Source organism: Planococcus citri, chromosome 3, assembly GCF_950023065.1.
Source record: "Planococcus citri chromosome 3, ihPlaCitr1.1, whole genome shotgun sequence".
NCBI lineage: Eukaryota > Metazoa > Arthropoda > Insecta > Hemiptera > Pseudococcidae > Planococcus > Planococcus citri.
The window spans coordinates 38,473,259-38,490,933 of record NC_088679.1 but is presented as its reverse complement, the minus strand read 5'-3'; the positions used below and the strand labels follow the sequence as shown (position 1 = coordinate 38,490,933).

The following is a 17,675-nucleotide window of genomic DNA, read 5'->3' as shown; positions in this document are numbered from 1 at the left end:
TTTTTCTATTGCACAGAAAATACGACGTAGGTATATCTATCTACCTAAAAATGAAAGAATACAATATTCTTGATATCATATCTAACATTTTTGTTGGCAAATATGATAAAAATATATTACAGTTTAAGAAACCGCTTATTCTCAACTTGTGATTATATTAGTTTTTGTAAGTTGTTTATTGAATTTTGTATTCGTTTTTTGACTCGTTGCCTGCGATAGTGTATGTTGTTACACCCTCCGTCGTCAGTGCTTGTTTTTAGATTGTTTTTCTTTCTCACAAATAGTCCTTCTTGTAAAACTTTCTTTTGTGTGGGAAAACGCAGAATTTTAAGGGGTTACGTATCCTTCTTTGCGTTTCAAGAGCAACACAAATTTAAAAATTGTATTATCTCTAACAGCGTTAAATTACACGGTAACTTTTTTTTTTTTGGAAAAGTTTTTAGATTTTTGAAAAAAAATAAAGTAAGAGAGGAAAAAGTTGGGAGGGAAAAAAAGTTAAAATGCGAATAATTATTTTAATTAAATATTTTTCGGGGCTCTATCTTTTATAAAAGAAAGATTTAATATGACAAAAAAAATATAAGAATTATTGAAAACTTTTAGCTGTTTATTATAATTAATAATTTTTTTATTTCTTGGCTGGCTACGAGTATAATTCTCATAAATTATAAGCATTAAGAGAATTATCAAAAGTTGGCTGCTATAAAACTGCAGGTACCATATAATATTTTTTTGTGTAGAACACGTATTCGTGTTCAATTTAATTTGCAAGACTACGAATTATAAAAATATGAAATCTACAGGAGATCAGTTCATCGAGTAATTGAATTTTTTTCCCGTGCCATGAAATATACGTAGATAATATTTCTTGTATAAGCGTGATTTAGTATAGACGCGAAGACGAAGACGACGCGAATAGTGAAACGAATTTGTCGCGTAATTCGGTCTTCGGTGTTCGTTCAGTTCTCAATAATCGGAATTGAGAATTTACCAGTCGCTTGATTAAACTGTAATTTGAGATAACAAATTCCAGAGGCGCGGCGAATTCGATGAGATAAAAAAAAATACCGAGTAATTGAAATGTTCAAGGGCTTTTACAGTGGTGTAAAATTAAAGTAGGTTTTCTTTTTTTATTTTCGTCTTCTTTTTCTTTATTATGGTGGCAAGTGTTTTCCCCTTTTTTTGGGAATACGTTTCCGAGCTTTTGTACGTTTGTAAGTTTACGAATGATGTGGTTTTTCATTTACGCGGTTTTGTGTGAAGTTTTTTATACGTTTAAGGTTTACGAGAGATGCGATTAAAATTGGCGGTTTTTACGAGTACCTAGTTGCGCTCGTAAATTTACGCCAATAATATGGTCGATCGAATAAAATATAGCCTACCGCAAATACCTAAAACCTTTCTGATTTTAATATTGGTTTTGTATCGATTGCTGGATTGCGTTGAGTTGCAAATCGTCACACTTTCGACATTTAAAAAAGAAATTATAATTTTACGAGACTATATTTTATGCGTAATGCTAAAATTTCTATCATCGTAGATTTTAAGTGTTTATTCAAAAATAAAATTATAACGAAGTATCTGCGTTTATAAAGATTGAATAAGTGCGTTAAATTCATTTTTAATAAATTCAAATACAAGTTGAAATAAGCGGAGAATTTTTTTTTTGTTGGATGTTTATAATTACAAGATTATTACACCCGTAAGGGGGGGGGGGGTTAGATCTGGTTTGTGAGGTTGATGTTTTTTATTAGGGAGACGAGAAATTGTCCACTAAAAAAGGAATATTTCAATTGCTCTATGCTTTGAGCTTTTTTGCAGGCTTTCGACTTGGTTTTCCTATGCAAAGCCTCACGAAGTTGAATTGCCCAAGTCTATTAAAACTAGGTACATGGGAAATTGTTTCAATTATTGTAAAAATGTTCAAGCTGTAAAAACCGTCAAAATTGCAGCACTCACGTGCTAAAAATTTCATCATCAGGCACGTTTTTTCGAAAAGAAGAAAAGAAACACAAGAGTAGATTCTAAGTAGCTAGGCAGCTCAAGGAGAAAAATTCACCAAGACGTGGAAGCCTAAAATGTTCAAAATACGTAGATATGCAAAATACCGAATATAAGTAATATAGGGTGGATCTTGGAAAAAAAAAATTGTCAGATTTTGAGCAAATTCCAGGGAGCTTTATTTTGAGTTGGAAGTAATCAAGAAAAATTTAGCACCACAGGTAAGAATTCTTTGAAACTATATTGATATTTTGGGACTCAACGATACCAATTTTTTCGCCAGAGATGCGATCACCTTGCTAAACCAAAGAACACTCAACAGGAAATTCTGGCATGCAGACTAATTTTGAAAGGGGTATATTCCCGGGTAAAATAGGCGAAATGCCCCTGTCCTGGGATTTTTGAAATTTTTATGAAACATTGTTGAGTGCCTTTAAAAAAATGTTGGAGCCAACAAAATTTCTCCCACCCCACCCCCTTGTCCAAAATGACCAAAAAACTTTTTTTTTTTAGAGAAAAATCATAGTGACCCCCGCCTGACAAAATCGACCATTTCGACAAAAAAAAAATCTTAAGGGTTAAAAGATCAGGTTTTTGAAAGAAAAAAACATTTTTTGAAATTTTGTCGAAATGGTCGATTTTGTCAGGCGGGGTCACATATGTACTTCAACGAGTTTTGAATAAAAAATTTTGAATTCTCCCAAAATATGTACCATATATGAAAGAGATACGAGCCTAGCAACAGAGAGGAGATATTGACATAAGAAAATTTGAAACTGCCGTATCTCTAAACCTAATTCTAGTACACAAAATTTTTTTTCTTTCAAAAATATATCTGCATAAGTACTATAATTGGTATCTTTTTCAAATTTTTTATCCATGTGGGTCATCTTCAAAAACCCAAAAAACACTCAAAAATGCGTTTTTGTGTCACGGCACCACCAATAAAAGTGATACAGCCAGTGATATAATTCTGAAATTTTGCATGCGAGCCTCCAAAACAATATAAACCAACCAACTTCTTGAAACCCCAATTTTTGGGACATAAGCAGCCCCTCCCCCAATTTTGGGGCCAAAGAAGATCGACAATATGGGTATCGTTATCATATGAATCGAACTCGTTGAACACGAATATGAAGTTAGATTTGCAGTTGGGCCCTCCTAAGGGTCACATTGGGGAAGGGGGTTGCTCAAAAATGAGAGAGCGTTTTTTGGCCATTTTGAGCAAGAGTTGGGGTGGGGTAATTTTTTTTGGCTTTAACATTTTTTTAAAGGCATCCAACAGTGTTTCATAAAAATTTCAAAAATCTGAGGACAGGGCCATTTCACCTACTTTGAATTTAATTTTTATCCATCTTTAAGAAGCAATGTCAAGTACTCGTAAGTATTTTGTATTATATGAATTCTTGACATTACGTCAGATTTTCAAAAACTTGAAGCATTAATAACTCGAAAAAATCAATGAATTGTTATTTTGTCAGAATTTTAAAAACTATAATGAAGAAATCCTGTAGAGTTTTTCAAATGATCGATAGTGATTTTCAATTCTGATTGCATGTGAAGGACAATGTCATCTTAATGAACGATTTGTGACCTATTGAAAAAGTATTTGGTTTTATGTATCTTCCTGCCATTATCTTGATCACTCGTCGTTAAGGAATAATATGTAATATTGGTTCTCGCAAAATGCAATAGAGAATACAGGAGGTGTCCAGATACTTGATATCTTTTTCAGTACCTCAAGCAATAAAAACTATGTATCTATGCGAAACGATTCGGTGTAAGTATTTGTATTTTGAACCTGATCTAACATTAAAAGTAATTGAACTGGATACTGTCTGGGACATGGAAAGTCGAAACGAATGAATCAAAAAATGGGAGAAAAAAACGATTCGAATATATTTTTAATATACTACGACATCATTGAACCATGAACAAGTTGTATACCAGAGCCGGCAGTTAGGATATGGGATATCGATACGTCATATTTTTAAAGAAAAATACGGTTTAAACTTTCATAATGCCTTGGATATCATATTCATGGGTAATAAATTCCAGTATACGAATGATTAAATGTATCCAATAGCGGTATCATGTTTGTCATTATACCGCAGAGAATTGCCTAAACTGTCGTAGAAAATGGTACTTTTCACGCATATACGATTGTCGTAAATAAAACACGAGGAAAAATCGTTTTTACTCGGTAAAGTTTCACAAGTAGGTACCTAAGTAACTAACCGCATATGTATTCTATTTTTTTATTTTATCGGTGAATTAAATACCTAGGTAGGTACGTACTGTAGGTTTCCATTTCCAAAGGTACCTATTATTTTGCTCGCTAAACAAGATGGTATTTTGCAAATGCACCCTTAAGTCATAGTAACTGGCGTAGTTCTAATCAAAAAGGTAGAGCTATTAAACTATGCTTCGGTATGAAATATCCGTAAACTTGTTTTAATAAATTTGCTGGTCTAAGACTGGTTTCGGTCGCCGGGGATTTCCTTCTCATAGTATTCAGCCTTACTCATACAACTACAAATATATTTATGCTAATAAAATTTTATGACTCCTCAAAGGGTGATAAAATTGTTTTAGATGTGTGAATGCTCATAAGTTCTATGGCCATTTCCTCCCTTAACATTTTACTTTGCCATTTTCAGTTTGAAATGAAAAATTCGTAAAACTGGCACTATTTTATTTCGCGCGGACAAACCAAACTAATGGAAAAGGTGCACAATTATGACTTATTCTAAAAATATTTTAGGTTAATTTTGCATAGATATGTAGACTATTGTATTACATAATTTTGAAAAAATATTGTTAGATAACTGGTACATATTTGAACTTTACTGTATGAAAAGCTACGTTGAATTTTTTTCTCACAACTGTATGCGATTTTTGATTTTTTGCTCTTCTTGATTGATAATTCCCAATCATCGTCTCATAGTTAATTACGTAGCTGAACAGACTTTATACAAATGAAGCATTAATCATCGAGCTCGGTCTTAATTACTTCATTACATTTAGCGATAGTGCAATTAACAAATGAAAAATGGCATAAATTTTTCTCAAATATTAAACGTTGATAAGAAAAATGGAAACAAATAGGAGCAATTAATTTCATGAAAATGTGCTTAATATTTTACATTATACACGTGTAAATGTATAGCAAGTACCTCGGTTTACTCTTGTAAAAGTTGGCAACATTTAAAATTACCCGGTAAAATTAATGATGTAACATTTTACATGAATATAAGGTGTTTCAAAACATCTTTACGTTTTAGCATCATTTATGCTTAAAAAACGGAAAATAATCCTTCTCGACGTTCGTGTATAAATTGAGAGTATTCGTCACCGAGAACGATTCATCTCTGGGTGTTCTCAAGTATAAGTATAGTTCATATAACGCCAGTCATGAGTAGAGATATACCCACGTTTTGATTTTTCCAATTAAGAATTACCTCGCAGTTTGCATCTGCGTGTTAGTGTACGAGAGTTTGTCGCATATGCAGATGTCATTTACACAGATGCATCAGTTCAGAGTTTAATTTTGATGCGACTAATTAGGAAGTTCAGACTCTGAGGTAATGCCAGCATGTGCATCTAGTCCACTTATAAGATTTTTTTTAAAAATTCGCACTTGATATAAATTATCAACTACCAATTACACTTGAATAAAATTGTACTGGGTCGATGTTGGAATTTGTGAAATTTATTTGCATGGTTCATAGAGAAGTACATAGGTTCAAACCGAAGAAAAATTTTTGAAATGAACAAAAAAAATAAATGAGAATCCAAAAATACATCACCAAACCAAAAATCATTTTTAGACTTGGAAAAATTTTAAAAATTCAAAATTTCCCATTTTCCATGAAAAATTTTAAAAGTTTGATCATATTATAGTACAATGCTGAAAATTTTGCCCTTTTTTTCGATGTCTCGTGAGAGTTCTCAGAGTCGTGACCGAAATAAAAATTTAAAAAAAACGACAAATTTGAAAAGACCGATCATTCTTTATGATCATAATCGAAAATCAAAATTCGATCGATCAAAAGAATTGATTTTCAAAAGATTGTTTTTTTAAGCATTTCGTCGAATTAACGCAAAGACGAATAATTTGAAAAATTGATCACTCCTCAGTCCTCATGATTGAAATCGAAAAACAAAAAATCAATTGATCGACAAAACCAATTTCCTAGGTACCTATTGAAAGGTAGAGAAATCAATTGATCAGGTGAGATTAAATGTCAAAAGATAGTAAATGAATCCATTTTCTATAGTAATCGATTTTTTATTGGCAGGTATCATTCCGCGTAAGGTAAGTAAATATAAAAGAGAAGTGAAAATTGAAAATTAGTTTGGTAATCATGAAACTGGCAACTCCTCTTTGAATGAAGCTATGCATATGTAGATCAAAAGCGAATGTTCTAAATTCCCGTACTCAAAACTTCAACCCTCAAAGTTCATTTTTGAATTTTTGGCTGATTTTTGAAAATTCAAAAAACTTTAAAAAAGCTGTTTCAAGAATGATTCTTAGGCATTTTTCGAAAAATATAAATCTTTTTGAGCAAATGTGAACCATTGTGAACGATTTCTTCCAGTTCAACTCACATACATCAACAACCAGCAGTTTTGCTTGAACCGTTCTGGAGCCTCCAGCAATTCTTCAACTTTCTCCAAAAACTCTAAATCACTCTGAAGAGGCCAAAAATGAACTTTAGGACTTGTAACTTTGGTCGGTGCTCATTGGACACGCTCTCGACTTTTTCAGAAGATTATGGTACCACGATGCGGTGCCCGTTCAAAAGTGAATTTTTGACCAGTTCGTAGGTAGATGGCTAACTTATAAATTGCAGAAAGAAGTGAAAAATCAAATTATTTATTAAGGCATGCCTCGAACGGTTCTTTTAACAAGATATCGTCTGAAGTGTCAACACAATTATCCGACCTGAAAAAAAGCAATTTAACTTTTTTGAACTCTCCAGAACAATTTGAAATTTCTGGAGAAATTTGAAAACTCGCTGGTGGCTGTAAAAAGGTCAAATTTCGATTGTTTTCGAGTTGGGTGATCGTATAGACATACAGATGATATTTCCAGAAAGATTTGAGGTTCCTGGAGAAAATGGAAAAATTTATGGAGGCTCCAGAATGGCTAAATCAAAACAGGAAATCGCTTATCAAAGGGATTTGATTCGTAGGAATAATTCAAATTGGTTCACTTTGCACAAAAAATTTGTATTCCACGAACAACTTTTAAAAACGCCTTTAAAACTGATTTTGAAAAATTTAAAAATTTTCAAAAATTCGTCAAAAATTTAAGAATTAACTTTAGCACTTGAGGTTACAAGATTTTAAAAGTGTGCTTTGAATTTTAACCAAATTCGTCAATTTCTTCCATGTTTCATGATTTTTTTTTGAAAAATTGAATTTTGCCACCCTTTTTGGGTGACCAAGCGAGGTTAAATTCATGTCCAGACTAATATATCAACGGAAAATACTTCATATTATTGCGATCCCAAGAAAGTTAGATAGGTACCCATCTTTAATTTTTTCTTAGGTTATAGGTACTCATTATTAGCAGATGATTTAATGAAAAATCTGACGCAATATCAACGACTTTTTGTTCAGGAAGCACCCAAGTCACGCAAAATCAAAAACATAACCTTGGCATTCTCCGCTGCTCGAATACTTTACAAATTTTTCTCACTTCAAGTTGAACTATTCCAGTTAGTCTTCTACTTATAGACATTTTTTTGTTTTTCAGGAAAGAAAAAGTCATTAATGTTTTGCTTTTCGATTTCCAAGTAGGTACAGTTGGCGTAGACTGTACCTGTTTGGTTGATTATAGTGTTAGAATGTTTTTGCAAGTTTGGTTCGAAAGTCATTTGTCTTCTTTTGCGTCTTAAACAGGTACAAATGATCGACATATCATTTAAAAAGAAACCTTCATCGCTGAGTTAGCTCGCACTTATACCTAGTCCATTTCGTCTCACAATAATCGAGTAAGATTAACAATAATGTTCTCATAACAACGAGTAGGTACCTACTACCTCGTTGGTAAAAATTATGAGCAATTCTACTCTATACACGAACTGTAGAAAGAATAATAAATGGCTTTAACGAGACACGGTAAAAACGATACTATAAAAATTATTGGTATTCGTTTACAATCTTCAGCTTGCAAAAATACTGTTGGTCGGAAAATCTATACTTACTATATCTTTTTAAGTAATAAAATATAAACAGCGGAAAATTAACGCGACCATTTCTACGTATAGGTACATCGTTGATAATATCTTCGTTAAAAATATACCATCATAATGCTTCGAGTAGGTACTCGAACATACCTATAGAAGATACTCTATACTCATATTTCAGCTAATTTACGAGTATAACACAATATCGAATAAAATAAAACCCCTATTGGAATATTCTTTTCATTCGTCGAGCGTTGATTTTCAACGAAATTAAATCCTGATTTATTCCTCTTCGCGTATTTTTTTTCTTCTTCTGTGTCTTGTGAAAACACAGTACAATTTCCACCCTGTTTCATCATCTGGTGTTTCCGCAATTCCGTGTGTATGGTTTTCTTTTTCTTTTTTTCTTTTTTTTGCCTCAGCACTCGTCGTATTATTATGTACGAGGATGACGAGAGAATACGATGATGACGACGACGACGACGAAGACGAAGACGATGACTTTATTACGAGATATATGCTAGCTCACTTGTAGGAATTCTCTCATTTGCGAAAAAATTACGAAATCTCGTTCGAAGATTTTTATATTCTGTTAAAAAAAGGAAAGCTTGATGATTGACGAGTGAAAGTACGAGATGAAAATTTCGCTATTGAAAAATTACTCGGTTTAATTTAATAAGAAAATGTCGGCTAAGAGAAGGCTGCCGTATGAAACGATGGATTCGGTCTTTTATTGTTGAAACTTTTCTTTATCGGTTAAATTTTATTTTACCATGGTTTACTTCGGTATTAGTTGTCTTCAGTTTTATTATCCAGACTTCTGGAGAAAGTCAGTACGCTATAAAAACCATTTTTTACTGTTACGCTACGCAATCTTCGAAATAAAGTCCCCCAGTATCAGATGCGTTGCTATAGGAACCAGAACAGCATATAGCAGAAATAACTGAAAATAATGATTGAAAGGAAAATCTACGAAAAACTATTTTAGCAAAAAGTGTTTTATAATTCGGTCGAGTTTTTTTTTCTTACACAGCGATTTGAATTTTTTTGAAGAAAGAGAAAAAAATTAACTAAGTAGGAAAGCCAACGAAGCATGAAAATAGCCAACGACTGACTTATTTTCTCTCTTCGCCTCCCTTTGGTATTAAGTAAACCACGTTGGTATGGCGTTTATTAATGGATTTGGCGATTGCCAACAAGATGGCAAATATCTCAATACGTTTCGTTAGCATTACGACCCTCGAAAAAGCATGTTGAAGGAATTCGACGTGCGTGACATTCGGTCACACATTCGAATATTCCGCAGCATTAGCAGTTGTTTTCGTATTTTTCTCGGCCAAGCCGGTGAAATATTGTTCAATGTACAAAATTGATGCTTTTTCTTTCCATTCGACCAGTCGAACGTAATATTTCGTCTTATGGAAAAAAGAAATTAATTCGTCATTCGGGCACGTGTGTGTAGCTCTAAGCACACACATACCAGAGCACGTATCGCAATAAGTTTTTAATAAGCCTTAACGCCATCGTTTTCGTTAACGATTCCGCCAAATTTATCAAGTCTGACCGACCGACCGATCGGCCAGCCAACCGACCGAGCTCGGATAATTAATTTAAATTCGAAAAAAGCGTCCACAATGGACACATTCGGCAACAATAGAAGCACGGGACGTAGCAAAATACCGTCCAATAGAATTGTCCCCTTTAAATTAAATTAACTGCACCGACGACATTTTAATGCGTAAGACATTGACATTAATTAATTATGCGTTTAAATAGAATTTATTTTCAATCGTCAAGATACCACTCATCGGTTTGGTATAGGGTATGTACCACTACCAACTACTCCAATGCATCGCAGATATACGAGTAGCTTCATTTTCTCTCTTTCTCACCTCCTATCTATCCATCTCTCTTACACACTTTCCTCCTTTTTTCATTATACGTACGAAAAAGGCTTTTTGAAACGTTTTAGATTGAATTTCCACTATTGTTTACATACCTGATTTAGTTTACCTTCTTCTACTCACACTCCATCTTCTTCGCCATCCCGAGCGTGTGAGATTCATTTCTAAATCACCGGATTTATATAAGATAAATAATCTACATTCAAAATGTTTTATTTGTGCTTTCATTTATTTAATGCCGTTTAAATTATATCTGTTGTTCTTTGAGTTCGTACACCAATTGTTGAATTGAAACTCGTCGTGTTTTACTTTTACCATACTTGTGTAGTTTTATTCGATTGTTTTATTTAGGTATACTAAAACTCTACAAGTAGGTATTTTTTTCATCTTTCTTTAGTCGTCGTCGTCATTTGTGTTACGAGAAAATATACAGCATCAGGTACACTTGTGTCTTTTTAACAATACTCTCTTGTAACAGAATGAATTTTGTCATCCTTCAGGCAATCGTGGTTTACATTCATCCACAATTTCAGCATTTTATTATCCCAGCCCACCTCTTATTTCCTGTACGATTCTATCGCAAACATGCAAAGTGTATTTACACATATTTATTATGTACACTTTAGTGTCTTCAATTTGGCAAGACAGCAATTTTAATTGGAAACACAACTCCCAACTGTAGCCTACAAAAAAAAATCAGCACTTCGGAAAAAATTGCGAGTAGGTACCTCAACCTATAGAGAAAGACGAAAATTGAAGAACTGAGCTAACAAAATAATCTTTAGCTTTCCATAAAATTCCAAGTAACTCAAAATAAAGTTGAGAAAAATTCCACATCTTCGAGACATTTTAAAATTTTCCTTCTAGAGAAGATTTTACACTTACTTAGGATTTTGGCCAAGTCAAAGGGAATAGGTAGAAAAGTGGAGGAGGGAGGATTCAAACTAAAATCCACTGAATTTCTAGCTTTCCAACTTATGAATGAATATTTGGACTCACGAGAATTTCATCTCTGACATGAACAGGACCACGATTTCTGGAAAAATCACGACATGAAATTCTCATAATTATTGATTTTTCGATTTCAGTGAAAATTATGAAAATCAGCCCTGATACTTACTCAATTCTTTAGAATCGAAAATAATAATTTCAGACCATTTTTGAGCCTTTAGCGTGATCTCTGATTTTTATAGAATTTTTGAATTTAGCTTGGACAAAGCCCAAATAAATTGTTCCTTTTTTTGGCAAATTTTTAAATATCTAAAATTAATAATTCTAATTTGCAATTTAGATATATTTTTCTATTTTTTATTTATTTTTATTTATTTTAATTTTAATGTAGGTACTTATATACATTACAATTTTCGATTTTTACAGAATTTGTGAATTTTTCCTGAAAGTGAGGAGATTAATTTAACCCACTAAAATCGAGTTGTGCCTTATTCTCGACCAGTTTCACGTGTTTAGGTATCAACATTTTATAGAAGGAGAAAATTCAAAAAATCAGAAAATTCTCTGTTTGTGGGGGGATTTTTTTAGTTCGGGCAAATCGATGTATTTTGTCTAAAACTAACCTCCCAGATACAAATGTCACCATTTTGAGCCATTTTAGAGTCTTCAGAATGATTTTCGGTTTCTCTAGAATTTGTAAAATTGTCCAGAAAATCTGGAAATTAATTTTTACAGTCTGAAAATCGAGTTGTGGATTATTTTCGACCTGTTTAACAAGTTTATTCACTTTTGAGACAATTTTTAAACGAAAATCTTGAGTGTTTTTTTGACCACGTTTACTTGGTGAACAAAAAATGCTGGTAAAAAAAATCACTTTCGACGTATCTACCTGGAAATAAGCCCAAATATAAGTAAATTCATTAAACAGGTTTAGCATAAGGCGCAACTTAATTTTCAGCAGCGCAAATTAATTTCTACTAGCTCTTTCTGGAGAAATTCACAAATTCAGGATTAGTCGAAAATCGTAATGTTCACAAGTTGGCTGCAAAATGGCTCAAAATCGCGGAGTTGCATCATTTTTATCAAGTAAATAAATATGTAGTTAGGTACTATAGGTACATAGACATACATTAAAAAAAAATAAATCCCCAAAAATGACAACAATCAATTTTAAATTATCAAAAATTCGCAAAAAATTCAAAAAATCAATTTGATCAGCAACATTTTTGATTACAATGAATTCAAACTACGATGTTTTTAAAAATTGCAAATGAGAGGAGAAAGTTAGAGGAACACTGAGGGACCGAATTCGAAAAACAAGAGCATCTTTAAGCTCAGAATTCTCATGATTCCAACAGAAGATTTGCACCAAACGTCAGTTTTCATTTTCTGACATTTTAATCATATTCAAGGGCACAGATGAGGTGTAGGGGAGGGGAAAGTTGGTGAGAGTTGCACCGAAAAAATAAGCTGATATTTGAATTCTGCATCATTAAATTCAATACACTGCTTTACTTTTTGAATTTTGAGTAAAATGAATCATTATACCTAAAAGGTGTCAGAATCCCATGTTTGAAATCTGTTTATCAAAGAGGCTGTAAAAAGGACATTTTACAGTGATTTTTTCAAATTTTCAAATAGCAGTTAGAATTGAATTTTCACTCTGAAAGTTCAGTTTCAAGATTTTAGAATTTAAAGTACCTGATGATCTTGGTCCATTTTTTCACTCTTTCTAAAATTTCACCAACAGATTTTCAATACTTACATACGTATTTAACTAGTCTTGAGATATGAGCCTTCAAAGTTGAGCAGTTTTACAAGAAATCCAAGATATGGAGAAATATACCTTACCCTCCCTCACCCGATCCTTCGAGAAGCCGAATGGAAATGGTAAATCGGTATCCGAGTGTTGATAAATTTGCATAACCAGTTTGCCGTAAAAACGCTATCAAGGAATTTCAATTTATGAACAATGGGCTCCTCCATCATTCTCATAATTTCTTTACGATTTCCAAAGTCAATGATCATGAATTTTCACCACTGAAAATTAAAATTGTACGATGTGATGATGGAGAATAATGAGGGAAGTTGAAAGCAAAATTTAGCAGAAAAACTTGAGAACTTTTTTTCTCGTTTCGCCCTAAAATATATGAATAAAATTCACTGGTCTTTGGGTCTTTTAGAAAGTGCCGATTTCTGACCTATAAAGAGAGGATTGCTTAGATACACATGCTTTTGGTTATGCACACATTTCCGAACACTGAAAAAAAAGTTTTGACATTTTCGACAGAAGATTTTAAGAGCATATAGGCCGAAGATTGATGATAAAAAGATTCTCCAATTTTACGAATAAGAATACAAAAGTATAAATCTAGCTTGCTCGTAAAAAGAAGCAAGGAGAGTATGGTATTTTTTACCTATCTTTACATTTTATTACTCTACGTAAAGTTTTTTATCATTGGTAATTCTGATTTGATGAATTGATAACATTCGATCAACTTTACAGATTGAATGGAAAACGTCTTCAAGATAAATACTCGTAGGTATATAAAACAACCAGTTCTCACAGGTGAGAATTTTGCGACATCTTTCCCTTCGCTCCCAGTAATCCTACAGCACGTAGGTCTACATAATATTACTCTCATAGTCATTTGATAACTTCAGAAAACATTTTCATCGCATCAGAATAGTCATCATTAGGTATTTTTTTTACATAGGTACGTATGACTTCAAAAATGAATCATTTTTTTCAAGTGGTCGTAAAATTGCGGTTAACTGATAATTTTTTTTCAAGCGATTGGAAGTTGTGCAGTGAAAAAAAAGAAAGAGAAAAGTAAAAAAAAAGATGAGAAAAATTCGAAATACAAGGCGATGGTACTCTTGTCTTGGAATAAATTAACATTTTAGCGAATTTCGCTAAGAATTTTTTTATACGGATATTTCACGCTTCTTCTTTCCTTTTGAAAAGTAAAAAAGAAGAAAAAAAGAAGTAATTTTAAATGACTCTCCAGCCTCGTAAATTAATGAGATAATATATTTATTATTCTTTACTTGAACGAGCTCGTAGCTCTTGAATATTTTCGGATAATTAATACACGTTTTAACCTTTAAAAAAATCCCATCAAATTAAACTTCTCTCGAGTATCAAACTTAGGGTTAATCTTTCTTTCTTTCTTTTTTCTTTTTTTTTTTCTAATGAGGAACAAATTATAGTTAAGAATAACAGTAAACTTATTGAATTTCAACCATCGTTCTGAAACATGTTAGAGGTATTATTGTGTGTTGGGGAATATTTTTTACCACTTATATAATTCGAAACGATTCTACAAAAACTGGTATTTCGTTTAGTATTCAAGATGCGTGAAGCTTTTAAAGCATCAAATAGAGCGTTTTACTTTAGAGACGTTTGCCCTGAACAAACACAACGTTATAAGAATGTTTTGTAGTAAAACAACAACAAAAATAACAACAATATACTGATGATATAACGAAGTGAAATAGTAATAAAGCGAAGTGATTTTCGCACTTACCTTGAATATGCTGTAGTACAGGTAGATCATGATGAAACACGGAATATAAAATGAAGTTAGAGATGAATAAAGTATGAAATCTGAATTATAGAACATACAAAGATGCGATACTCTGTCTGGAGTATTATTGAGGCCTAAAACTATGGGGCTTCCGATGGCTGCGCTTAGAGCCCAAACGAAGACTATCGTCAGCCAAGCTCTTCGATTATTTTTATGTTTGGCGTATTTTATTGGTTTGGTAACCGCGATATACCTGTAACAGAATAATAAAGGGAAAATATTTAGGAAAAACTCGTCTTTTTTAATGTTTACACGTGTATGATTAAAATCATTTATATAGATAGCTAGGTATCCCAGTCAGCCAATTAATCTGGTATCTAGTAACACGTTGAAAACCCAATTCATAGGTACGTTAGAGAAACTGTCGTCGGTAAATCCTAAGAAGATTAGTCAACCAAATACGAACAGAATACACGCCAATTTCTAAAATGTCCCGAGAGCGTCATTGTGTTAAGATTGGATCAAGAAGAGTTTTTCGTAGACTTATGAAAAGATTTGGTTTCTTTAAATAGGTGTTACAATCTACTCGGCTTACGGCTTATTCAATTCAAAGCTGCGTTCTACAGATATGGTTTTTTTTCTTTTATTATAAATAAAAGTGCACGCGAAAAAAGCGAAATTAAATTGCCATCTTTTTTTTAAATATTGCTCCCACATGGGAATGGATTTCAATGTACACGTTTAATGGCTTGGGTAGTAGGTACGTTTACTTCACATTATTCACTTTCCTTTCCTCTTCATTTTTGTGGCATGTCTATACGTATACCTACCTATATTATACGATTTGCTCGTATTCTTCAAATTGTAACTAGATAGACTTTTTTTCTCGCTTCATGTGTAAGTCTTTAAGTTACAATATGGTTTACATGGCATGTGGATAGCATTTTTTTCATCAATGACTAAAATATCCATCGAATATAAGTACAATGAGGACTGACGAATCGTTCTTATAACTACATGTACCTACACATATTAGCTATGGCTTATGGCACATGGTTGAATGATGAAATACATACTTAACTCGATGAAAAGCAATTTAATAGAATGAGCTTCCATTTGCTATTATGCATTCAGACAAATCACACGTGTGTATCACAAAACAATATTATTGCATTGTGTATAATACATATTTTCATCAGCGAAATTTGTTATTGTAAGTTTTCAAATGATAACTGAATAATGTTTGAATGCTGCTCGTTTTATATCAATTATTTTCATTTCGATAAACGTTTTACTTTTTTCTTTTTTATGTCGATCGTTGTATGTAGTTTGACGTGTTTACGTCTTTTAAAAAATAACAAAACAAAAAAATGACGCAATATTTACCTACCTATAGAAGAAATTATATTTTTCTAATGATGTTATAGAAAAATGAAAAGTTAACAATGGTTTACATGCAAGTTTTTTTTGTAGTATTTAAATTAGGTACAGACTCAGTTGAACTTGAAGTACCTACCTAAGATTCAATTCAATATACAGGTGCACGTTCATGAGAAATTCAATACATTCAAAGCTTTCAACTCCATACTAAAGGACCATTGGGTTTGTACATTACAAAGTTTCGAGTTTTGGGTCCAAGCACTTCATTATTCATAACCCCATGGGCTTCACAATGCAATAATTTGAGATACATAATATGATTGACCAAAATTATTAGAGGAGCTTTCGAATGAGCTGAAATCAATTTGATGCAACTTTTACGAGTACTTTACCTAAAAATAGGAGGCTTTCAGAGAGAAAAAGCTAAATTTTACTTAATTTTTTTTTCAAAAACTTCAAACAACAAATGAAATAACTTATTGAAATCGACGCTTGCTAATCGTCTAAATAAATACATAATATATAAGGACCCATCAGGCAGTTTTCAAAAAAAGATTAATTGCCAAAATGAAAAATTGAGGATTTCAATTTTACAAAATAGTCCAAAAATTGCGAATTTATGAGAAAATAATATCTACTGGTAATGGATTGTTATCATAGGAAAAAATTTTTACTCACATAAGTAGGAAAATTTTTTAGAGTTTAATTGACTACCTATTGACAATAGTGAGAAAAGGCGGGTTTTCTCACAAAAATACTTCAAGGTCCCAAAATGTGCGATTGAGTACCTATTTAGGTACTAAGTAGGTACTCGAGAAATATTCTTTTCAAAAGCATTATTTTCCAATTTTCCTAAAAAAAATACCAGTACCCATTTCTACTTATGTTAGGATATGAGCTTATAAAATGAAGTTTCCTGGAGTAATAAGTGGCCTTTTAATTATTTCACCAATTCATATTATTTTTGGGCAATTTAAAAAAAATTGACCATCTCTCGGATCCTCAATTTTTCATTTAAGCAGCTGAAATGTTTCTTCGGAGTGACGTTATGGATTTTCATTTTGTTTTGATATGAAATTAGGAGGAGGCTACTTGAAAGCGTTTTCACGCCAAACTGGCAATACAATATTAACACAATAATGACGATATACATAAGTGTTAATAATTATATTGTATCAACTAGAATCAGAAATGAAGTTGAGCCCTCCGATTTGCTGATTTTTTTTACAACTCTCCTTTGAAGATTGGGGAGGGAGGATAATTACCACGACGTCCGTTCTATCGGTGAAGGGGGAGGGGGTGCGAGTTAATTATCGAGCATTTGAGATTTCTTGTGAAACTCTTAATATTTTAAAGTTCATATCTTAAGATTGGTTGAACTGGGAACAAATCTGTTAGCGAGAAGTTTTAAAGTTTTCTGGGCTAGGTTCGAGTTTTTTTATCAACTTATTTTCTTGATCTCTTCAGCAGTTTGAAAAAAATCGAAAAATTATGAAGGTTTAATTTGACATTATCTATACCTGGATTTTTTCCAATTCGAATGCACAAGATTTGAATTTCGCGCTGATAATTTTCCACGGTTCACACCCCGTTAACTCAAATTGAGCTGAAATTTGACTCTTTCAAGAGCATCCGCTCAAACCCAAGAACCAAATTTTTAGCTACGCAAGCTGATTTTCTGGTTTTTGAAAATTACGGAAATAGCCTTCTGG

At 32.5% G+C, this 17,675-nt stretch overlaps 1 protein-coding gene across 2 annotated transcripts in view; it reads right to left on the bottom strand.

The window, feature by feature from the left end:
- The window catches only part of Dop2R (dopamine D2-like receptor), a 291,956-nt gene that overhangs the window by 63,106 nt on the left and 211,175 nt on the right, over nt 1-17,675 (bottom strand). For both annotated transcript variants that reach the window (XM_065356806.1, XM_065356807.1), the window contains exon 3: nt 14,584-14,836. In XM_065356806.1, the coding sequence (XP_065212878.1) occupies nt 14,584-14,836 (253 nt within the window). The remainder of the gene's footprint in view (nt 1-14,583; nt 14,837-17,675) is intronic.